This window comes from Poecile atricapillus, chromosome 21, assembly GCF_030490865.1.
Source record: "Poecile atricapillus isolate bPoeAtr1 chromosome 21, bPoeAtr1.hap1, whole genome shotgun sequence".
Taxonomy (NCBI): domain Eukaryota; kingdom Metazoa; phylum Chordata; class Aves; order Passeriformes; family Paridae; genus Poecile; species Poecile atricapillus.
Genome location: NC_081269.1, coordinates 6,743,447 through 6,768,617, shown reverse-complemented (window position 1 = coordinate 6,768,617; position 25,171 = coordinate 6,743,447). Strand labels below are relative to the sequence as shown.

General features: G+C 45.8%; 1 protein-coding gene across 3 annotated transcripts in view; it reads right to left on the bottom strand.

The window, feature by feature from the left end:
- AP2B1 (adaptor related protein complex 2 subunit beta 1) overlaps positions 1 to 25,171 on the bottom strand; it is a 76,911-nt gene that overhangs the window by 31,516 nt on the left and 20,224 nt on the right. For all 3 annotated transcript variants that reach the window (XM_058854358.1, XM_058854360.1, XM_058854359.1), the window contains exons 6-14: positions 23,092 to 23,282; positions 20,914 to 21,135; positions 19,795 to 19,915; positions 17,614 to 17,709; positions 13,160 to 13,275; positions 11,944 to 12,109; positions 11,363 to 11,461; positions 8,304 to 8,563; positions 4,209 to 4,401 (exon numbers count right to left, since the gene is read on the bottom strand). In XM_058854358.1, the coding sequence (XP_058710341.1) occupies positions 4,209 to 4,401; positions 8,304 to 8,563; positions 11,363 to 11,461; positions 11,944 to 12,109; positions 13,160 to 13,275; positions 17,614 to 17,709; positions 19,795 to 19,915; positions 20,914 to 21,135; positions 23,092 to 23,282 (1,464 nt within the window). The remainder of the gene's footprint in view (positions 1 to 4,208; positions 4,402 to 8,303; positions 8,564 to 11,362; positions 11,462 to 11,943; positions 12,110 to 13,159; positions 13,276 to 17,613; positions 17,710 to 19,794; positions 19,916 to 20,913; positions 21,136 to 23,091; positions 23,283 to 25,171) is intronic.

The following is a 25,171-nucleotide window of genomic DNA, read 5'->3' as shown; positions in this document are numbered from 1 at the left end:
GAAGTAACTTTCCTAAGATTATACACAGCAAATCACTTGCAGAGCCAGGAGAGGAATGTGGCACCCCAGGGCAGACTGAAGATCACTTTGGGGCTTTTTTATAGAACATTGGCGAGTCCCTAATCAAGCCCAACACTCCAGGGTGTTGCCCACTGAGGCCAGACTTTGAATTCTCCACTTGAAAGCAGCCAGAGAGGGAGGCAGGAACACCAGCAGCCCCTGCTCACAGCCTTGTGGATGAGGCAGGCACTTCAGCCTGCTGGAATAGGGGTTTCCTCCCAGGAAAGCTGAGCCTGTGGTGCCTGGAGCTCAGGGTGAGCTCCCACCCTCCATCCCACTGCAGCAATGGGACACTGCCCTGAATCGTGTGGAACAGACCCTTGGGGTCTTGGGATCAGACTCCCCTAAATCCAGCCAGATTACACAGAAGGGCACAGCCCCACCTGGAACAGCCCAAAGCAGTCCAGGCATTACAGAAAACTGGGGATATTCAGTGTTTATCAAACAGCTTTTCAGTTCAGGACATAAATCAACCTGACCAGCTGCCAGTCTCGAATCAATAATATTCTTGTAGATGAGTGGCTAGAGTATTAAATAAAATCCTTACATAACAGACAATCCAAGCCTGTCCATTCCTGCAGATTTACTGCTCTGCCCCCGGGTTTCAAGCCAGCCTAGCTGGCTCCTGGCCATAGTGCCCTGCTCCCATTAAATGCAGGGGCTCCCAGGGAGCTCTGTGTGCCCACACTGCTCTGATGCTCCATGCATTTGCAGAACAAATGAACACACAAAAAGGTTTCAAGGCAAAAATAGCATGTCAGTACAGACAGATATCCTGCAAAGCACTACACCATTGCACAGGAGCTGGGAGAGTGACTGTAACCTGCATGAAATTCAGCTGGTTGAGGGGAAAAAAGCATCAAGCTCCAGCTCTTGGGATGAACAGCTCTGTCAGAGCTGCAGCAGCAATCTGCTCTCACACAGGTTTTGCTTCTCCCACATTAGTGACTTTACACTGTGGAGCTGGAGATCCCAAATAGTTTTGTAAAGTGGGCTTAGTCGCTTTACACTTTTATAGAAAAAGAAAATTGAGCAGAGAAGAACAAGATCTGCCCATGGTGGCAAACAGTGCCACAATCCGTTCCCTAGAAAACAGCTCTCCAAAAGTCCTACAGCAATTCTGCTCTGCTTACAAGCAATGCTCTTGTACCAAAGATCCTTTTCCTCCTCTCTTTAATTGTTAACACATGCTCAGCATCTGTGTATGCATGTTACATTTAAAACCAATTACAGAACTCGCTGTGGAGATAAAATAAAATTTACTCACTAAAGAAATTAACCTCGCAAGCAGCTGGAGCCTTGCTGGTCATGAGCTAAAATATCTGGCAATGCTAAGGACAATTCAAACCAACAATATTGATTTGGTGTTTGTGCAGTTTTAAACCACTCAGTCTTTATTTAAATGCCTGGAAGAAAAATAAAACCCCACAGTTTAAGAAATGGAAATGGCAGAATGGCATTTTCCATGGAAGTTAACGCTGCTGTTGGTCTTTCTGGGTTAGTCCCACTGGGACTTTCACTATAAGAACATCCCTGTGATGAGACACCCCCTCCAAGACCCAGAAGAGGGGGTCAACAGATGTCACTGAGTGGGTGTGACAAACTGGCTGAGACCCTGCCAGCAGCCTCTTGCAGACCTCCAGCTGCCTTTGAGGCACTCACAGAGTGTGCAGCCTCAGTCTGCCCAACAAAGCAGGGGAAAAAATGCTTTAAAAACAACACTTAAAGAGTAACAGAAAGGGAAATTTCAAAGCAGAACAATTCAGGCATTGCTGGCCCCCAGGTGTTTTTTATCCCTGGCCAAGGGTGAAAAGCTCAGCCCTTCTTCAAGGGGCACACTGGGATGTGTCTCACCTCCTTCCCACACACAGAAATCAGGCCTGTGGGATCTGCAGTTTGAGACTGATTTTGGCACAGCACAAATGTGGTTTAACGTCAGCCTGAGAACCAAATACCAATCCTCTTGGCAAGTTCTGCAGCCCAGAACACCTCCCAGCAATTTGGGTAATACCAGGTTAGGGTTAACCCAGCTTGAGACTGGTGAAACACATGCCCACAGCAACAAACACACAGATCACATTCACTCACTACTTAAGCTTTTTATCCTAGACTCATTTAGGTTGGAAAAGACCTCCACAGCATTCCACCAGCACTGCCAAGGCCACCACTAAACCCTGTCCCCAAGTGCCACATCTGCATCATTTTTAAGTGAGCCCACCACTGCCCTAGTGCCCATTCCACTGCTTGAAAATCCTTTTGTTGAAGACAGATTTCCCAATATTCAGTTTAAACCTCCCTTGGCACAAGCAGAGGCCATTCCCTCTTATCCTGTCACTTGTTACCTGAGAAATAAGACTGACCAAGGGAAGGAAAAGCTGGAGTTTTGATAGAACAGCCCTCCAACAGAAAATATCCACCTTCAAAAACCACACCAGGATTCAGATTTTTTTTTTTTAGTGCTTCCTCATCTACTCAGCTGAGAGAGAGCTGGCCATGCAGCCCCAGGCACAGCTACTCCCCATCCAGACAGATCATTTTGTCAGATCACACTCCATAACCCCACTGATGTACTTAAGGCTTGAGAAAAATATTAAGTAAAAGCCTGCTACCATTTCAACTAACAGCTGCACCAGCAGAGCAGGTCACTACATTAAGCCCATTAATGCCAGCTGTGAGCCAGCTCTTCTCCCAAAACCAAGTTTTAGTTCTACTGTGTCCATTTATTTGTGTGACACTAACAAAGAACAAAGGGTTACTGTGAGAGGCCTGGAAGGCAGCGGAGAGGAATTTAAGTGCAAACCATCCTGTGGCATCACAGGCAGCACCACCTTCTGCAATGCCTTAATTGCCAGTTTTAGAGGCACAACTTGCAGGGCAGGGAAAGGCTGCACAGGTCACTGCTCTGGGCTCGCTGCCTGCTTTCCCAGCAAGTCCAGCTTGACCATTTTGCTAATCCCCAGCAAGAGCAGTGTCCCTGCTAACCAACCAAACACCTCTGGTTAGAGAGTGCAGAGCATACAGCACCTCTGCCCTCTGGGAGTGCCAGTGCCATTAAGGGCCAGATTGTTTCCAGCTCATTAGGCCATGAAGCACTGGAGCTAGAAATGTGTTTGACATTTGCTTTAGTAAGCTTAAAAATATATATATATATTTGACTAATAAGGATTTGTTGAATTGGGGTTCATCCAGCTGCCTCCTACCTCTGTTATTCAGAGCTTGACTCAACTGAAAGTGCACCTGAACCAGGCAGAGATAATCCAGCCCAACTCATCGCAAGCCAAACCTCAAGCAAGACAAACCCACTCCAAGTCTGAAAAACACCCAGCTGTGTCCCCTGGACAAGTCTTACTTGATTTACATGGTGCAGATAAACTTAGGAGAGCTTCTTCCCCCTGTGGGGAAGCCAGCAGGGAGCTGGGTGTCTGTGTGTTGTGCTCCCTGCCTTGGGCACAGTTCCCAGGCTGACCCTTACAGTCAGCAATCCTCACAGAATCCACAGAACTGACCTCTTCCCTGCTGCTGCCTCCCTGCTAAGTGATTTTCTCATTGCAGCTCATGCCCAGCTCCCTCCCCTGAGCAGAGGGGAGGTGTGATTGCTCCCACTGGAGCCTGACCCTGTTAGTGCCAGGGCAGGTACCTTGTGAGCAGCTCTGGCACAGGGATGACTGCACAGGGAGCTCCCTCTTGACCTCACTGCAATTAAAATGTCACCGATATTAAACCATGGCACGCTCTGGAGAATACACAAATGGGATGACACAGGGTTACAGCCTGAGAGCACTGAAATTCAGGAGGGCTGGGAACTGGGTGGAATAAATGCCTTCTTGAAAGGGAGCCTGATTCAAACAGAAAGCAGCGAAACACTTTAACATCCTTAAAGCAACTTTTTGGTTTTCTTCTACAGACAGAAAAAGCACAGAACAAATATATCCACTGACCATGGGGATTCTACAGCATGCATTCATTGCAGAGCAGGAAAAGCCTGCTGAAAGTTGGTACAATAACTCTGGTTAAATCCTCCTGGAGTTTCAGGACTCAGCACCGGGAGCTCGGCTCACTGAGCATTAAAAGCACAAACGATCAAGGCTTTGCAGAGATAAGCACAGCTCCAATTATCTCCCATCAGCTCAAGAGGATATACTGCTTACCAAGCTGTCCAGCCCTCCTCCCAGGAGGTCCACAGCACCAATCTGCATGGGGGACACTTGGGGCACATTCACGGTGGGCCCCAGGTCCAGGTTGAGGAGGTCCCCCAGGAGGTCACCCTGGAAAGGGATGACCTGTGTCTGCTCCAGGTTTGTGGTGGTCGTGGTGCCCACGGGGCTGTCACCAGCATCAGGGCTGTGTGGGGAGAACAAGAAGCAGAAAAGACAAATATCAGTCACCTCTGGTGTCCAGTTCCAGGTTGCCAGCATGGGGAAACACAGCAAGAGGTGGCTCAGCAGCAGAAGCCAGGCAAAAGGTGGTCCCAGCAGGTGCTGTGGCCACTGCTCTGCAGCAGGAAGGGTTATGGCATGTGGCTCTTCACCACTTTGAGCACGAAGATTTTCCCTTCATTGTATGTGGTTTTCAGCCCAGCAAAGGGAATCTTGCAAGGGGTGAATCCTACCCACCCCGAGGATCAGAGACCCCCTCTAAAACAGAGAGCCATGGGTATCACATGGGCTACAGAACTGAAAATAAGCATTTCCTACCTCAGCATAAACCAACAGAGATGATTTTCAGCCCATTTGCCCTGAGAATTACATGAAAACACAGGGAAAAATAAATAATCCAGATCTTCTCAGAGATCTAACACCGATAAAACACTTGTGCCCTTACTCTGACCAGTGCAAACTCCACCACTTCCCTCAGATCTAGATTAATCACCTTCTCCTGACCAGCAACAAGGTCCATCAGTCTTTCCTAATTGAAAAACTCAATCTAAAATTGATTCCTCCCTTCTATCAATAATTTCCTTTCCTCTGAGTTAGCAGGCATGCTAATTACTAGTCTAGAAACACTCATTGTACAGCTTCCAAAATTTATCATCATATGCAGTCTGGCTACTTTTTATATCTTTTATATTCACTTGTCACTGAATTTGATAACAAGGACAGGGTGAAAAAATAACTGCAGCTCCTGAAAAAGTCACTACAATGCATTTATTCTTTAAATCCAGAAATGCTCATATTTTAGAAAATTAAAATCCATTTTATATCCTGTTTCCAGCAGTAACTGATAAAATGATTTCTAGCTAACGTTACTGCAGCCAGCAGGTAAGTGCACACAATTGCTGTGGGAATTAGTGTCCTGACAAGGTGTTTAACCCTGGGGCTGTTCTGCAAGCACTGCAGCTTCTGATTTTGAGTAGCCAAAATTCTCTTATCCTTATTCAGCTATTGAGAGGAAAGATTCGGTGACAGAGAATAAGCTGCTCCCAATCCCAGTGCCAGGAGGAAAAGATGGAGCACGAGGAGTGCAGAATGAATAAGTTACCAGGCAGCAGCAGAAAGGCTTGAAAGCTTCTTTGCATTAAAAGCTTTAGAGCCCCAATAGCACTAATATTAGCTGTCCTTTCTGCTGCTGCCTTCAGCAGGGAGAGTGCTGAGTGTGCTGAAGTGCTCACTGAAGCATTCCTGAGGAGAGGTGGTGACTGTGATCCACTCCCACCCCCAGCCTGGGAACAGGAACAGCCTCTCTGAGAGAGGCACATCACAAACCACTCGGTTCCTTCCCAGGATATAATCCCTCTAACACTCCACCCCTTCAACACTTACTCATCCTTCTCCTGATGGAGACACAGAAATCCCTCTGTGTCTTGTGTAACTGCTGCTGCCCCAAAGCCCAAGAAGAAATCAGGAAAAGACAAAGCTCAGTTGGTTTGTTTGAAAAAAGCAAAACCCCAGACTTCCATTTGTATAAAATTTCTTTAAAGAGATTCCTAGAAACAACTTTGCATTTTCTTTGAAAGAAAACAGATTCCTAAAGAATATGTGGGTTAAAAAGGGCAAAAAAAAAGCCTTGACACAAGCTTTCCCCCTTACAGTCTTGGGTTTGGCCTTGGGAACTGGAGATTTGGCCCTGTGAGTTCAGTCTCCAGCAGTTCCCAGATGTTGGAGTCACAAGGGATGCACAGCCCGAGCCAGAATAAAAAATCTCCTGCAGCCACTTGTGAAACAGGGAAATAGAGACTCCTGCCCAAGTCCACCCAGACTTGCTTCTCCCAGAAGCCCTGTTAATATCTTCCCAAATTTCCCAGCTGATTTATGGATGAGCAGGGGTGGTAGGAGCCACCACATGAGGAAACACTGCCAAGCCATCAGATTTCTCCCCCACCCTCAGGATACATCTGCAGCTCTGTGACACTTGGGCTCATTGAAGAGGCAGGAACATTTCACCATCTGTGAGCTGTTCAATGGGTCTTCCCATCAGCTGAGAGCTGCAAGAAACCTGGCCTACAGTGCTCTGAATGGAAAAGAAATGAATCAAAATGCCATCATGTAGTTCTGCCAGCCAGAACTCCTCCTGGGTTTATACCCAGGGAAGCATCACTCAAGGCAGTGCTGCCTGATCCTCTTAAACCACGTTCACTGTGGACATCTCTCCGTTCCCATCTCACAGTGCCATCAGTCTCCACCACAAGGATCAGCCACCAGAATGGTCACTGGAGTGCAGGAGCTATACAGAAAATCACTTCACCTCACTGCTTGGACTTATCTTTCACTGGACACCCTTAATTTGCCTTAAACTGATGCAGAAAACCTCCATAATGAGGCTTCTTGAGGTGAGCTCCCATCAGAGAACCCTGCTGTGCCATTAAACTAAGCCCACCCATTTTAAAACTTATCCCTGCAGCAGTGTGATCAGTGTGCAGCACACTCTGCTGAGCATCCCTCAGAGCCCAGCTTGCACTGCTGACTGAGGCCTGGAGGTTTGTTTTTGGGGTTTTTTTCAAGCAATGGTTCTGCCAAAATCAGAAAATACTTAAGGTCATCAGACTGAGCATGGGCAAGAAGATAATCAACTGCTCCTTCAAAAAGCTGAATTTTCTGAGTTAAATCCCCTAAAATGCTATTTGCTGTAGTGACCTGGAACAACAGTGTATGGGAAGGCTGGTAACACCAAAAACCAGCTCATTTTGAGACAAATCTTTAATTAGGAGAGGTAGGAAACTGGCCACCGCTTTTCCTAACTGGTACATTTGTACTTGCTGATTCTGGGTCAGCGCAGCCAGACTCGATTTCATAGGCAGGGAGAAAACAACTCAGCTTCCCAAAGCCAGCCACCACAGAAATAGCTTTAGCTGCTAAGAATAGCAGAGAAGTGGTGTCAGAAAATAGAAAAGAAGCAGCATCGCACACTGATTTATCAGTGCAACAGCAAAAAATAGCACTCCAAATGTCACTTTGGGAATATTATTAAGAGGTAAGCCTGGCTACTCTGCCTCTTGCTGCAAAATACACTCATTTTTGTAATTAATACCACTAGTTCAAATAGCAAACTGTTCACCTGAAGGAGGGGCCATGGGAACAGGCCCAACAGCAACACAGCCCCAGCTGGGGCTGAGGCACTGCCTGCTCTTGCAGAGCTGCCAGAACTGTCATCCCAGGGAGGCACTGAAGCACCAGGCAGTGAGCCAAAGCATCCCCCCAACCTCACAGAGGTCACACAGACCATGCCAGCCTGCCCATCTTCTTTTGAGCCCTAACAGTGATGGGGCTTTGATGGCTTTTGCACTTCCCTTGCTTGACAGGCACCAAGTGAGAAAGGGAGTTTTACCAATCCTTCTCCTTTTCGTGTTCCAGCAGTGAAAGATCCCTGTGCTTGCCTGTTCCAGGAAAGTGATACTGCAAGCCAGGGGACAGGCTCATAAAGCAGAGCTGCTGCTGAAGCAAAGCTCCTGCAAAATCATCTTCTGAAAGATGCCTGTTCTCAACTCTAGTCCTCCTTGCACCAGTCAACCAAAGCTTCTGCTTTTCTACTCAAATTCATGTCAAGAGCACTTATAACCAATGTCTTCTCAAAAAACATCACAGCTTCTCCTCACACAGGAACTTTGACACTTCCTGTGTCTTCTGACCCAGGAATTTGGACACTCCACACCCAGAATTACATTCTGCTTGTAATGGCTCCATGAATGATCTGCAAACTATCAATAAAATCCCACTAGGATGTTCTAAAAGATCTTGGCATCTTTTGGACTGTTTTCTAGAAAGAAACAACCAGCCCTGCCCGTGATCCCCAGGGCTGCCTGAGCTCACCTCCCGTGGTGGATTGGCAGGTGCTTGCGGTGGATGCCGTGGCTCCCCTCCACAAAAGCGTTGGGTGGTTTGTGGTACACGGAAGCCAGAGACCCAATGTGGCAGATCAGCTCATCCAGCAGGGTTGGCTCAATCAGATCAGTCTCCTCAGAAATCAGTGGCTTTTCTGAGAGCACCACTTCCTTGGCAGTCACTGGATCCGTGGAAAGAAGGCGCCAGTAGATGTAGCCACGATCCCGCAGGTCTGGGTTGTCAGAATCCTGAGACAAAGCAATGCATCACTCACGGGTCTGAGGTGAACCAATGCCTGTAATCACTTTATTCTTCCAGCAGTGATTCTGCTGGATTAAAAACCCCCAACCAACCAGCAGCCACTAATTTCAAAATGATGTTACAAGCTGCTTGTTGAGATGAACATCTTAAAATTAAAAATAAGAGCCGAGAACAAGTCTGGCTTCCTGCTCAGATGTTTAGGAAGGAAAAAGCCCAGCATTTACACCCCACAATTGCCCCAAACCACTGAACTGCCAACTGCTTTCCAAACTTTCCTGCCACTAAGTGCTAGGAGAAGTCCAGAGAAAAGAAAATGAATGGCAATGACTGTTACACACTAAGAGCAGACACGCAATACTGCATAATGATCCAAGATTCCTGGAAATATGACTTAGCCAAGGGCACTGCTGGACAAAAAAGATGCTGCAGAGCCACATCTTAATAAGCCATATTCTTCATTGCAAAGGAGATCTTATTTATCCTGCCTTTTAGTTATCTAATGAAGTATGGAGAGATGCTAATGATACACACTCTTAGGGTACTTCAGCACTTCTCCAGCTGTCAATAATACCCTTGTTTTACTGCAGATACTTTTGCCTCTGCATGAAGTGCTAATTATTTCTCTCATCTTTGAGCAGCTCTGCCCAGAGAAGCAAAGTGAGTGGGAATGGTTTGCTGAATAATGTTCTAGGGAGAGGGAGGTGTTGTGGTTTTATGTTGTAGTGAACTGTTCATGGAAACAAGAGCTTGGATTTTTAATCCTCACATCAGCAGAATAACAGGATAAATGTTTGAGGTTTTTTTCCCCCCCTGATATAATTCCAGCAAAATATTGTACACCTCACCAGCCTTTCTCTTGGCATTTATTTTTCTACTCTGTGCTCTCATTGCTGCTGCCCTGTTAGAACCTGCATCTGCCATCTGCCTCAAGACATTCTCAAACCTCTTCTTGGAATGAGACTGAGCTCAGCTCATTTTGCTTGTAAGGTCCTAAATTAATCTCTCTGTTGTCTCACACATTATCTCTGCAGAGCTGGCTCTGTTTGATGGTAGAATTGTGGACTCTTTACACCCTTAACAATCCCTCCCAGACTCTGCACTCAGGATCAGGCAGGGTTTCTGTAAGGGCACACATGAAAGGCCACACTCTCCTACTTGCAGGCATCTCCAGATTCAAGGCTGTTTCTTCTCACAGCCAAAAAAAAATCACTGGAAATGGGTAAATCTACTGAAACAAGAGGCTCAAATCCCTTCCAATTTCTCTCCCAATTCTTCCCTTTCCAGGGTCTGCATGCAACACCAATGAACCCTGGCTAGCTCAGCTCCCCACCCATGCAACAGCAATGGGGATGCAGAGGTCTGAGACCTCAATTTCTGTGTTTCTTCCAGCCCCAGCTGCTCCACTGCTATTTTTACCATATTTTTATTCAGTGGATGAAGCTGGCACCTGCTACAACCACACCTGCAGTCTGTGCAGCTGTGCAGACAAGCCCAGAGACACTCAAAGTGCAACAATACCTAAGCTGGGGAAAGAAACACACATGTAATTATTCTCCCACTCAAGTGAAAAACACCATCTCTACCTAGAAATCAGATCCTGAAGCACAAGGTTTTTCAGTGTTTTACAGCCAGTTATCCTACATTGACTTATTATTCACATAAAATACAAAAAGCCAGACTGAATCAACATTTGTGACAAACAGAGAAAAAAAAACTAGACGCCTGCTATATTCCAAGGGTGCCATTAAATGTTTTGTGACTCAGCACAGTGGGTTTTAGCACTTAGTACCTTTCTTCTGTTGGCTCAGGCAAATGATACAGCGTGCCCTTGGCCCACTCCTCTCTGAAGAGCAGCTCAGATATTCTACCTAATAGCAGGTTTTGAAGCAAGAAAAGCAGGTCATGGGTTTGTTGCTGCTGACCAGTGCAGCTCCCCAAAGGAATGAATAAAATGTTTAAGTGCAGTAAGTCCACAGCTGTGATTTCTTGCAGCAAAGAGGATGAAAAAGGCCAACTGATGATTGACTCCAGGTTTTCTGCTCAGAAACAATCACAGCCCATTCAGCTGGCAGACTATTTTTATCACTTGACACAGCAGGTCTGGAGAGGAGCTGCTCTTTTTGGGTACTTTACCCCAGTCATTGCAGCCAAGGAGTGTAAGAAGATCAGCTGAGCTCTTACCCACCCCTGCCACCAGGACATCTCCACTTCTGTCCTCTAGAGCTACAGCAGTTGTGTCTGCCAGCTTAAGCCCAGCCTTGCCTGCAGTGATCTGAGCTCATAACTCAGCACCTCATGCATAATGAATCCATGATCTTAACCCACTGCTACAGCCTCCAGCAAAGATGCCACATTGGTTGACAGCATCCAAGTATAAAGGAAAAACCCCAAACTTCAGTTCTTTCCTTTTCATATCGCTGCTTAAACTTTGCTGTTCACAGAACAAAGTCTTTGCTGGGCTCTTTGCCTCTGTTACAGCTCCAGATGTTTAACTGCAAGCCACCTTCAAGGAGAAAGAATTTTGGTTTCTTGTTAATTCTACACTGTCCCTAACTTTCCATTTAGTGAGTGAATGGGGAAGGAATTCAGATAAAGCAAGAGCTAAGAAGGAGAAAGCAGATTCCAGATGGCAACAGGCATAAAGCAGCTTTTAAATAGTCTCTCTCTGGGAGAGAAGGGAACACTCTTGAATCCAATCTACTGCAAAGCTGCCTGGCCTGGCAGATGGGAGACACCACACAGCAGGCCAGCAGAGTGTCTGCAGGGCTCTGGATACCTTGGCTTACCTGTGTGGCCAGGCTGAGGACCTGCTGGACCAGCTCCTGTGTCTCAGAAGGCTTTTTCAAGAACAGCTTCACTATTGCAGTCAGGAGGGTGAGCTGCACCTAAGAGAGGGGGGCACAGGAGAGATTAGAAATTCATCCACTCAGTGTCTCACAAGTCTCCACATCCTCTGCTGATATAAAATACAATATTTCAGTTTCCTCACAGCAGTACACTATTCTTTGCCAGTGAAACCCAGAATAATGAGACTCAGACTCTTGCCTGCTGCTTTCACAGACAAGTCCCTGAGCAGCAGGCTGAGGTTTGTGTGTGATGAACCCCATCTAAGTTCTGGTCCCCAGTACAGCCATTCCCCTAAGAAATATGCAACCTCTGCAATGCCCTCCAGTTCTGTCTTGTCCTCCAAAGAAGAGAATTTCTGGAGACACAAATAACAAAGCAAAACTGCAGATTCCCAAGAGTTTTACTTTAGACCAATATTGAAGCTTTTAGTGACAAGTATTGTCTGACCACTGCAGAAACATTTACTGTCCACCACACACTGCACAAAACACTACAGATAAAATGTACACTGCAGCTCTACCTGAGTACTTTCATCATGGAAACCCTCCAGGAAACTCTCCAGCAGCTCATCTGCATTGTCAATTCTTTCAGCATATTCACCCACTATCCAAATCATGGCAGCTCTGGCATCTGGCTCATCCAGGGAATCCAGGTTCTCACACAGAGTGGCAATGATGCTCTCATACCTGGTTTGTCAGAGTACAGGTGGATTACTGGGGTGAACTGGATTTGTTTTACTCCATTTCTGCCCACATCATTCTGCAGAAAATCCTGCACTGAATTCATGTCTTGTATTTCTACACAACAAACAGCATTTTCATTCAACTATTTTTTTTTAATTCCCTTAGCTGAGGACTGAGATCTCACAGGGTCTTTGCAGTTTAATCCATCAGCAAGACCACACAGATGTGGAGTTCAAGATAAAGCTGCCTCCTTTTCTGTTTGCTAATGGGAATATTTGATTAAACAGTTCAAATTATGAGTCTGAATCAGATCCTGCAGCCTTGCTGAAGGCTTCAGTCTGGTAACTCTAAACTGGGTGTTACACTCCCCCCAAGTCTTTACTGTCCACCACACAATATCCCACAGTAATTTAGCTACCCCTATGTGTGGGTATCCCCACAAGCACAGAATTTCTGACACTGACAGCAGAATTTGCCAGGGAGGCCTGGCATGTCCCATATTATTTTTTAGGTGATCATGAAGTCTCTGCTGAATAACATTGCTGTAGTTATGTGCCTGAGAGACAAAACCTTATTGCAGAACCAAAAGGAGCTGAGTTCTGCCCAAGCCAGAGGGAATATTCGGTGGGAAAAGCCAGCAGTGCTTTGTTCTGCACAACCTGACAGGAACTCAGACCACAGGAGCCATGAACTTTCACAGCCCTGTATGAGGGGACTTGCACACTTCATGGATTTCTAGAGGAGATTAGCAAAACCAGAATAGCCTGATGCTATAAACTTGGCCAAATTTTCTTTCTGGCATCCCTTGCAAGAGCTTTACTGGCTTTTGATCCGGGCTTCAATACAGAGTGGTGGGGAAGGAAAACCTTTCAATTCAAACTAATAACAAGCCAGGCTGACACCTCATCTAGAGCCAAGAACTGAATCCTTCCAAACTAGGAGTGGGATCACTGCTTCCACCTTTGCTTCAGAGCCCTGGTGAGCTGAGTTCTGCTCTATTCTGATGATGGCAGCCAAGTGCTTCCAAAACCACCTGAGGCTACTTCCACTCACTTGTTGGGGTACTTGCGGAAGATGTCCCTGATGACCACGATGGCCTCCTGCACCACGTAGTTGACCTTGGTCTGGATGAGGTCCAGCAGTGTGCTCACACAGCGCTCTGCAGATTGCTAGAGAGAGCAGAAAAACACCGTTTAAAAAGCTGAAGAAACACCCCTGCTCCCGCAGCACACACTGAGGAACACGGCATGTGCATGAGAAAAGGCCCCAAGAGGGACAACACGAGGACAAGAGCTAAGAACTCTGTCCAGAAATGAACTACAGGGTAACAACAGGTTGTTTGTTACAGTGGGGACACCAGCTGGCTCCAGCTCCTGTAGAAAGTAAGAGAAGCAGCTGTGCCAGTAGAAAGTTGGGTCACCACATGAAAGACCTTGAGAACATCACCTACATTGCTATTTGAACCACCCTGGGGGTGAACAGGCCACTGAATGAGCTCTCTGGGGCTTCCCATGCCAGGTAATCAGAGCTGGGAAACTGCAGGAAAGTTTCTAGCAAAGCCAGAAGGCAGGAGGAAACAGCAACTTTGCTCCCAGCAGCAACAGGTTCAGTATTTTTGGAGTGAGGTCACTAACAACACGTGAAATGTACAGCTAAAAATAGAAACTCAGCTGCTCCTAATGCAGCTTTCACATTAATTAGTTCAATTTACAGGCACTGCAAGATAACAAGGACTGGACACTGTGATGTTCCAGGAACCAGGAGTTAGAGGCAGATAATTCAGGGAGGTCTATTCCCAAACAGCACAGTGAGGCAGGACATCACAGGAGCAACCAACTTCAGCAGCAGAGAGTCGCAAATAAAGGCAGTGATTTGGTTATTAGCAGAGCACACATGAAGCCTCATTACACAGCTGGTGATTAATGTGGGAAGCAGACTGCTCCTGACGCTGCCTTCGGAGCACTCATAAAGGATTCAGGCTGGAGACAACACTGTAGGGCACAAACAACAGCAATGTAGGTGGATTTTTCAATTTCAGTGAGTTAACAGCTCCCTCAACTTACAGAGCACTTAAAGGCTGGGCAGGAGGAGGAGGAGTGAAATGGCATTTTAGTCACAGGAATCGGTTCTTTGACAATGGGCAAAAAATCTCAAGGACAAACCTCAAGAATTTGGGTCAGAGACTAAAACCTTCTGGCAATTTCCTGCCCTCGTGGGTAGCTCACACAGGGCCTGTCAGCACAAACAGGCTGACATGAGGATCAGCCAAGGGAGGAGACACCACAAACCAGCACTTGCTCTGTCTTTGCAAACTGGCAGTAAGTCATAAGACTCTCCCTTGAAATTCACACTAAACAGAAAAAAAATCCAATATAATTGGTGTCAGAGTGAAGAGAGGCATCACATAAAAGCAGGTGATTGGTGTAATATTTTTTTTTATGATGCCTCTCGCTCCTTAGCTCAGCTTTATGGCTACTGTGGCACTACAGGGGCAGTGAATGGCAACCTGACCAGGTCCTGCTCTGATCCCTTCTGCTCCAGAAGTCCTTGCAAGAGAGATGCTTCAGAGCTTCAAATTTCACCTCTCCATCTCAATAACTTTCCTCTGATATTTTAACAAGTGACATGATGGGGGTAAATCTGTCCCACACCCATTCTACAGAATCGACAGCACCAGTCACTGCTGGCAACAAGCAGTGCAGCCCTGTCAGAGCCTACAACTAACAGAGCTTTAAGAGCTGTACAATTCAAAGAAAAGCAAATTAAAGTTTAGTTTTCTTCTCTTTAGACACTTTGAAGCATGATTTTTTTTTTCCAGGAAAAGCACAACATCCACTTTGAAATACACAGTAATGATTTTTAGCCAAAGAGTCCCTTGGAAAGTGAGCAGTGGTGGGCACATGCCCAGAAGAGCAGTCCCTCTAACAAAACTGATCTCAGCTCACCCCATCCTTTGTAAACACTGCCTTTTGAAGGTGGACATCCTTGGGGACAGCAGAACACTGCAAACTGATGAAAGTGTGCTGCAACTCTAACAGCTTTCAAGTTGGAGTGAGGAAGGACAAGCAACCAAAGTCAAAATTGCTTTGTTTTTCTGCAGAAACCAAATGAAAGCCCACAAGATTACTGAAGTAGCACATATCACACTCAGCCATAAGCCTCAATGATTTCTAAGAACCAGGCTGCTGGCAGAGTCTCTTGGAAACGAGACAAATATCCCTGTAAGATGGCTCCTTCTGCTTCTCCTTTGCTCCAGAGGAATTCCTGTCTTTACTGCATCCACTTCATTTCCTTTTCCCACAGGAGTGGTGCTTGTTTTCCTTACAATCAAAGCATGACATGATGGTTTCTTGTGATGTTGCCACTGGAGCAAACCAATTCACAAGGCAGATAAGTGTAGCTACACCAGAGTTTGCTGTAGATAAACCAAATTTAACTCTCAGCCCAGCTATCAATAATCCAGCCCTATCCATGAGAAATGATGTTTTGACATCCCCCAAAACAATGTGACTGCTCAAGCCTGGGCAAAATCTTGCTACTAAGTGTGGGTGTTGGTCCCATATCCCAAACCAGCAGTAGGAGCAAAGGGAAAACCACATTTGCTTTGTGGTGCACCTCTCAGAAGACAAATGTATTTCTGTCTCACTCTCCCAGGAGTGACAATTAGACAAAAGATAGGATCCCTGAAGGCAGAGCTGAGGTGCTCTGTGAATCCTCATTCATCAACAGCTCCCACTGGCTGTGTCCTGTGTCAAAAAGCAGATTTCTGAGCTTTGGGAAGTTGGACAGTGATGGCTGTGAGGATGCCCTCCCATCAGTCACAACTCACAGTGTAAACAGCCTCTAGTAAACACAGATGCACTGGGGACAGGGATTAACCTAGGGATGAGGACACTGTGATGACTTGTTCAATATTTCCCCTCTTTAAATCTGGGTCTTGTCAGAGCAGGAAACTTGCTCAGCAGCATCTCCAATGGAGCAGTGCTAAAATGAAGGTTGAAATGACTAATGGAGAGGCACAATTACAATTAGAGGGTCACTGGGGCATTATTTCTAATCCTTTGCTTATCAAATTTGACTGTTGTGGTATCAGGGATGGTGAAAAATGCAGGGGAAGAGGGCAGAAAAGGGTAAAAACTTCTAAAAACACCCTGATGTTGCAGGAACACACCACCCTCCATGTGCAACTAGGACAGACACAGGGACAAATCCTAGTGGGAAAGTCCCTGCTGAAAACTGAAAGGAATTCCCACCCTCCAGCACAGCACTGCTGCAGAAAGGGCTGTCACCAGCTCCTTTTAAACATCTCTGTGGCCCTTTTCCATGCTCAGGAGGGTTTCCTAATGTCACTGCTGTGGCTCCATCCACACAGGCTCCTGCCTGGATGCAGCATGGAAAGAGTGCTCTGGTGTTCTGAGCTGCAGACATGAAATAGAAGCAGCAGCCCTTGCTCCATGGCACCACACTTCAAATACAGCCCCCAGCAGTGACAAACCTTTGAGAGCTGAAGGAAGGAAGGGAGAGCTGCACAAAAGGGCAGTTGATTCTCTCCAGAGGACAGAAGTTGGTGTCCTCTGTGCACAGGCTTGCAGTAGTTTAGCTGAAACAAGAGAATCCTGTGCACTGACACCACACTAAGCTAGGCATGATTAGGTTATTATTTAAATCTGCTGTCAGGCAATGCTCATGGGAACACACTTGAGCAAAAGCTAAATGAGCTCAGCTGAAATTAGAGCACTTTACGTGACATTTTGCACTCAGTCATCAGTTTACTGAAAAGTACCAACACCACAGCATAAATCTTCCCTCTCTTCACAGGATTTCTGAGCTCCTGACAGGCGTTTCAGATTCACTTACAGGGAAATTAACAGAGATATCACTAAAAAAACAATATTCTATTATGAGCACTTAAGGTGGATGGCAGAGGACATTTCAGATTTGTTTTGGATAGCTGCAAAGGTTCCTGGGAACTTGTTTGCATAAGCATTGAGGAAAAAGAGAGCACACTCCAAATGAAGCCACAAGTTATATGGATTTACGTAAGTAGAGTCACTCTGTTTGTATAAATTGCATTTAAGTGCCTCAAATCTCTGCAATTCTCTGCCTCTGTGTTCTGTTCTGCTGAAATGGAGGGGAGGGATGACACAAAATGCTTCATAATACTGGGTTTCTCTGTACAATCTCTCCTTCTTCCCCCTTCAAAAGGTCAGGCCACAGCTATTAAAGGAGTTGGATGGACAAGTGGTCATTATTCCACTAAAGCAAATGGAGTAAAATATTCCATCAAGGATGAATGATGTGCCTTGCTCTGCCTGCAAGATGAGAGGAGCACCCCACCCTCCCGTGATGTCCTCACAGCTCACGCCCTGCTCCGTGGTGCTCTGCCCATAACCAGGCCACTTGAGGGCCACCACTGAAATTCCAGCAACATGGAAACGAGCTGGCAAAGCCCATCAATGTTTCTGGAGACAGGGAACCACAGAGAACCTCCAGGATGAGATACTTGCCTCCACCTTGATGGCACAGCGGCCGATGGCTCGCACGGCCTTGCGCACGAAGTCGACGTCCACCTCAGTGGCGTATTCCTTCAGCTCTGCCAGGACCTGTGGGGACACCACACCACTGTCAGCCCCTGGGGATACTCAGAGACCAGCCCACCCTCACAGCTGATGCTGCCTGGACACCAGGAGACGAGCAGGATACTCTTTCACAGCTACCACACACACCCAGCCAAACTCTGCCATCAGCCTCACCCTCCGAAGCCCACTGGTCTGCTTACACTGGTGTGCAATCCAAACTGGTGTAGGCTGGACAGAGTCAGAAGGTGGCCTGGTCTTGATTATTTTCAATCCCTCTGAACAAGAGCTGGGGAAAAATCAGCCCTGCCAAATTTAAAGGTTTCTACTCCTTCCTACACTGAAAAGACATTTGCTGCATGCAAAGCTCTCGACAACCATTTCTGATCTCTCCTTTTCTGTGCTGAGATGAACCTTTGGATCCCTGGTGAATCCAAACAGAAGATGCAGAGGAGATTTGAGGACACTCTGGAACATCTATACACAGATTAATAACAGCATGAAGATACTTCCCCTTGAAAAACTAAGATTTATTATTTTGTCTCAGTGTTTTTGCTAATTGAAACCGATGAAGGGCTAAGCCCGGGATCAGCCGGGATCTTACAGACCTTTAACCAAAAAGCTTTGTCTTAAATCACTTAGCTTACAAAAAATTATTTCAAGAAAAGACCATATGTAATTTATATTCCCTCAGAAGCTCTATTTATTTCAGTTTCTCATGCCAAACATGATATCAGGGATTTAATCGTGATGTCACAAATGGATGGTGAGGGAGAGAGGAGCAGCACAAAGCCAGACAGCCCTTTGAAAAATCTCTCATCCAAGCAAATTGCTCAGAAGAATGACAAGATAAAGAGGCCATGAAGGGCCAGACTGCAGACAGATAAATCTGCAAGGAGGAGACAGGACATCTGTGTTTTGAAGTTTTATTATTTCCTTGGATGATCTTCGTTGCTCAGCACTTGGAGCAGCTGATGCTTCCCAAACACTGCCCGAGGACTGGGCTGGAACCATCCTGGTGCCTTGGTCCAGGATGGGCACGGGGATGGAGAATCTCCAGCAGCAGCACGGGAGGATGTGGGTGGAAGCTGCTCTCAGGTCTCATTCCAGGACATATTCCTGCTAAAGCTTGTGTTGTTTTATGAATGTCTCCTCAGAAGCAGGAGAGATTCATTCATTAGTCTACAGATCTCAAACTGCCCTCCAGACACCACTGCCTTTCATGCAAACAGCACATATTATTGGAACATTATAAATTCAAATTGGTGTGGAGCCTACCAAGAGTAAAGAGAAAATTCTGAATATGTTCTCACAGAAACTGATTTTTAAAATATTTTCCATGCCCCCAGCACAAAAAGGGCAAGAATTACCTTGCTCAGTTCCAAAAACCATCAGGAAAGAGCTGAAGGAGCTGCTTCAAAATGTCACATTAAATGAAATTGCTCTGTGACAATTAGGATAGGACAATAATAGCACTAACCAGAGGCATTAATCATTCTGCATTAGTGTTAGGCCTCATGACCAGGGATGCACTTGAGAACACCTCCTCCAAGGAAAGGATCTGCATTAAACCAACATCAAATACAAGAAGAATCTACACTGTAAAGCAAATCTCAGTTCAGTTCAGCTTCAGCTCTGTGCTATTTCCACTCTGGAAGCAAGTTAAGCAAAAGCAGGATTTTTTTAGCTCTGAAGAGTGCCTGTGCAAGCATTTTAACAATTTTACTAACTTGAAATTCACACTTCAATAATGTTTGGCCTTTCTGAATGCCTCCCTTACAGGCACACCCCTCTCATTTGAAACAAGCCTCTCATTCCAACCTGAGCTCTGGCAGTGACTCATTTGACAGGAGCCACGAGTTCTCCTCCTGGAATTGTCATCTGTGAAACAAGATCCACCTCACGGTCACGATGCATCCATGCCACGCTATTAACATTTAAATTATGGGGGAAACTCCACCACCTCCCATTAAAGAACTGTACACAGCACTCTACCAGGCACAGTGATGCCTAAAAGCCAGGATAACTCCAGGAGTAGCTGCAAGCACGCTCACACAAGGACCAGGGGAGGGTTTTCCCCTCCCAGAGCACAGCAGGAGTGCCCCAGCTGACCTGGGCAATGTTTGCTTGGGAGGCCAGGCGGATCATGATGTCCAGTTTCTCCAGTTTGACATAGATGGGGTCGTTGTACTTCACAAAGAACACCTTAATCTCCTGCTTCAGGATCTCAGGCCTGCAGGAAACATAATGTTGTGTCACTCAAAGGTGGTAAAAAACCCAAATTATTGTAACAAAAGGCATCTTTTCATTAAAAATCTGTCCAAATATCCACTGAGAAACAGAATGGTGTCATTTTGCCCTGGTAGACCAGGGAGGTCATGGACTCCCATCCCTGAAAGTGTTCAAGACCAGGCTGGAGAGGGCTCTCAGTAATTTGGAAGGTGAAACCTACAGAGGAGGTTGGAACTGGATGATCTTTAAGGTCCCTTTCAACCCCAACCATTCTCTGACTCTGATTTTATGCCTAGGATGTGAAAACACCAATTTGAAGAAAGAAGTCTGGATAAAAAGATTATTTAGATACAAAAATGCATAATTCAAGTCTTTCTATGGCCACATCTCCACTTCCTCTACTTGAGCTGCTGAACCAACCACGACAGGCAGTGAACAACAGTATTTTCAGTGAAAGAATAACATCCTTATCTCAATGCAAAACCTACAAATTCATTTCCACTTTCACTTGCAAGATGCCAGTGCACAGTAACTCTGCCCTAATATAATCACAAAGTGCTATCCAAGCTATGTCACCTTTCCAGCAAGGATCAGCAGCAATGAAACAGGAATGTTGGAGCAAACAGGTGAGAAAAACCCCAAGCCACTGTCACCAGCCTGGTGCTTCTGTGCTGAACAGAGTAACACAGGCACAGTGAGATCCTGCAGGTCACTATGAACTGTTCCTATTTGCCATTTTGATTTATACAGGGCAATTCTGACTACTAATAAAGAGAAGGTGAAGAGAGGCAGATAAAGAAATACTGCATGAAACTGGTATCACAAGTATGCTGTAAAGGAAATCAGTTCAGGCTACCAGAGTCATGAGACTGTTTAACCTGGCTCTCAGGGGATTGAGCCTGGATTAAAACAAATTCTGTGCATGTGGCAATCATCTGAAGGTCTGAGACAACCAAATGGCTCTTGACAACACAGGAGTAACACCCCCTGAGCCTTTACCTCTTCTGCACTATCAAGTTGATGTTCCTCAGGGCAACATACTGAACTTCAGGCTCTCCAGACAGCAAGGTCACCAGAGGAGGGGCAAGTTTCTTCAGCAGCATGTTGTAATAGTCAGAGTCCTTGGGAAGGAGCTCCAGGAACTTCATCAGGACCTTCACTGCTGACAGCACCACTGCTGAGTTGGCGTGAGACAGCCGGGGGGTCACTCGCTCACAGATGCTGGGGACACAGGCACAAGAAAGGGTTCAAATGGATTGCAGGGTGCCAAATACTTCAAATTTAAATTTAGGACACAGCACATAGCTGAAGACAGTTTCTCAGACACTGTTTGGATTTGGTTTTGTTCACAATGAACGAGCAAAGCCCTGCTTTCCTGAACGCAGCAGGAAGCAAACAGGGACTTCTCTCACAGCTTCTCTCCTGCCACAGTCAGCTCAGGAGCTATTCCACACTTCCTGCTTTTTCCTGGTGGTATTCTCCATTTGTGTGGTCTTGTCTGTCACTTACAAACATAACTTTAACAAAAAACAGCTACTGGAAAAACACTTTAGCCTCCATATAGCCATTCAGAGGTGATACACGCTTCTGGCTCGCTTGGGGGATTGCTGTCATTTCAACAGAAAAAGATTTCTGTTCCTCTGAATACACAAGGAAAGAGTGACCTAAATAGCCTCCCAAAGCTCAGCTTCACCATAATGGATCCTGTAATCAAACAGCATCCTAAACAGCCTATCCCAAAAAGAAAGGAAGTTCGGGTTCATATGGTCTTTCTTACAGCATCTGTCAAGTTTCTTCCCACTCCCTCCTGCGTATTGCTAACCCAGAACAATCTTATTCCCATCTGTGCCTCCTGAAGTTTCCTTCCCTGCAGGATTTGCTTTCAGCCATGCTGGAAGGGAAGCAGCACAACTCAGTGAAGAGCAGAGAAATCCAGGTAACGGCTGGGGCACCCCCAGCTGCCTCTGCCCAAGGTCACCTGCATGTCCCAGCTCTGTGCCTCAGTTTCCCCATGCACAGGGGAGTGACACTGCAGCCTTGCTGGAAAGGAGGAGTGGCTTTCCCAGTGCTGTCTGAAGGAAGGCAGACTCCAGGAGATAAACTCTACACAAAGGAGCAAAAGGAGTTCCTGCCCCTTCGGTTGGATAAACAGCTTTTCAGAGGAATTGCAGCTGAGGAACCTGGGACATGCCCACAGGTGTTCACACCAGCGCTCCCTCTCAGCTGGGAAAACATGAGCCTCACACCCTGGAGATCTCTGCAGGTTTCTAGCACAGAAACAGACAGATCACAAGGGAAAAAAAAAAAAACCAAAACCAGCAAGACTACTGGCAGGTTTCTTAGAAACAGTGCATTTTGTGCCTCAAAAACAGAGTCAATGAAGAAACCCATCAAATTCCAAATGGCCTGGCCAGGATTTTGCATGTGGGCTTGTGATGCTTCCTCCCCCTCCATCCCCACATCAGCTGCATTAAATACATCATCTCAGAGTCTCCCTGTTCCAAGTTACTTTTCTGGCTGAATCCTTGTTTTCTTGGGAACACAATCTGGCTTTTTGTGATTCTGGAGACAGATGAGGAAGAAGCTTGAAGTGCACAAACTAGCAGCCCACTACCCAAACCCTAAAGTCTTTCTATTTGGGTTCAGTCATTGCAGCTAAAGGTAAAAGCACAAAGGTGAATTTGGAGCAATAAGAAAAATATTTTCTTACCTTTGTTTTCACTTCTATCATATCACAGACTAGTTTTCAGTTAGGAAAATATTTAAGTCCCAGACCTGTAGTACTTTGGAAACCCACAAACCTATAAAGGCTTCTTGCCTCTCAAAGCAGCAAAACCAAATAGGAAAGTTCTGCTTTAAACCAGAAAATCCTCCGAACAGTGTTTCCTCTGTTACAGGTTTGGTCTTGGGCTGATCCCTTCTTAGTAGTGCCAGTTCCCACAAGAACCAGCCTTTTAAATAGAATTTTAAGAAAGCTAAAAAAGATAAACAGAAAAATGGTTCTGCAGAGTGAAGGGACAGGTTTCCAGCATCAGCCCCAACTACCAAAAGTAGCTTTGTTTTTAAATCTAGTTTATCAAGTCTTATTTGTGCTGCCACAGTGTCCTGTTACCAGAAGTCCTCTCAGAGCTGTAACACCCCCAGCAGGCCCCAAATGCCACCAAAAAGCCACCACACCTCTGAGCTTCCCGGTCATCCTTGGGGTTGTAGTTGGACAGACAGTCCAGGATGAAGATCTGCCCCCACTCTGTGCACTCATTTAAAGCTGTCAGCAGCTTGTTGATGTTCTGAGGGTTCAGATCCAGCAGGTTGCTGTTGGGGTGGGACTCGCTGATCTCCGACAGGGCGGCCACGGCGTTCGCTACCACCTGTGGGAAGAAGAGTTCCCTGTCAGCAGATGGAACTGAGACTGGAGAAGAACTCCACAAAATCATTGAGTTCAACCATTAGCCCAATCCTGCCAAACCCACCACTAAATCATGTCCCCAGGTACCACATTCAGATGTTTTTGGGCACTTTCAGGATGTCCTAAACTCTGGGGCAAGTACAAGTCCAAGCAGCTGTGGTTGGCAGGGATTGATCCGGTGCTGGAGCAAACTGGAGCTGTTTCAGCTGCCACATCAGTTATCTGAGCCTTCTGGGATGCAGCCTCACAACCTCACAACCAGCCTGCAGAGCCCACAGCTTCACTGGGAGGAACGGGGAACCAGGACAAGGACATCACAAGAGACTTTGCTGTGGAAGGAGCTGGAGATGGCATCCACCACCACCACCCTGCCTCCCCCTACAGCCTCCACATCCAGGCCCAGGGGATGCTCAGCTTTACAGTCAAGGTGCCCAAACCACCAGTTACCCTATTTATTCAGGAATGTGTGCCTCCTGCCAATTTCCCCATGGCACAAGGCTTAACAGTGACCCAGAAATGAGCTGGCAGGTGCCTGGCAGCCTCCAGCTCTGCAGTAGCACTGGCAGGTCACACAGTTTGAGGACAAACAAACAATTTCCTTAAAATGGGCAACCCCTGCTAAATTGTTAATAACCTGTATTTCAATTTTAGTCTCCAGAACATCCTTTGGCTTCGTGGAGCCATGGTAAAGCAAAGAGTCCAGCACAACATCCCTGATAATATTCTTGCTGCATTTAGGACTATATAAGGTCTTCTCTTTTCTAAGCACAGATGAAAGGAAACACAGAGAGGTCCAGGGTTCAGCTTGACTCAAACAGAAGTGGGAGTGCAGCATAAATTTCTAATTCTTAGTTCCATACTCAAATTCAACAGTTATTCCAACAGACTCCAAAAAACATGAAGGTTTTTTTTTTAAATAGAAGAGTTGCAGAATATAGAGACAAAATAGAAAATCTGAAGATGAGACTAAAGCCTTGTTTGTTTAACTAACAGGAAAAGGGATTTAAGCTGAGTTTGACACACAAATCTGAAATCCCCTATGAAAAGGCATTTTCAGGACATTTTACAATGTACATCATGTCCAGCCCAACTCCCCCCAGTAAATACCTGCTCAGATGAAGATTTACAGTGTTATTTTCTATGAGATTAAGGCAAAAAAACAATCTTATCTAAAATCATCTGATTGTTTGGATGGCTAAAGATGCTTTTGATGCAGTACAATGGAAACAAGAACAGCACAAGCAGAACTTTCCCTGCCTTGTTCCCATCCCTGCTCGTCATTAAACCAATATATTCCAAAGTCATTGCACAGGCCCAGTAATGTTGATTGTTCTGCATTTCACACCTAGAGGTCAGAGATAGGATTTTGATCCAAGATTTTATGAATTTCATTAGTTGAATGAGCCTTCTGTCACCAAAACCATTAGCAATCAGTGCTGCTGTCTTCTTGTACTGTTTTAATGAGGAACTTATTAAGATAGGCTACTTATTCTCCTCATTATTTAATTTGCCTAATTCCTGAATGGTTAATGTGACACAGCATAAAACTGAAGTGAAAGATTTTTAATATCATTGTATTTTTAAAGTTTACTAGTGAAGACAAAGCACAAAAGCCACTGAAAAGTTCAAAATCTTTATGAAAAAGCACTTATAAAATGAAACTACTTTGGGGAAAAAAAAATCTGAATTGACAAAAAAATTTACAGAGCCAAAGCATCAGAGAAAGGGATCTGTCAGCTGTACTGAGGGACAGGAGCTCTGGCAAATGCACTCACACTCTCAGGCACCTTGTTGTAGTAACTGATAAATTAGCAACTAATAGAGAATTTCAGAATAGAACTGAGACTGCAG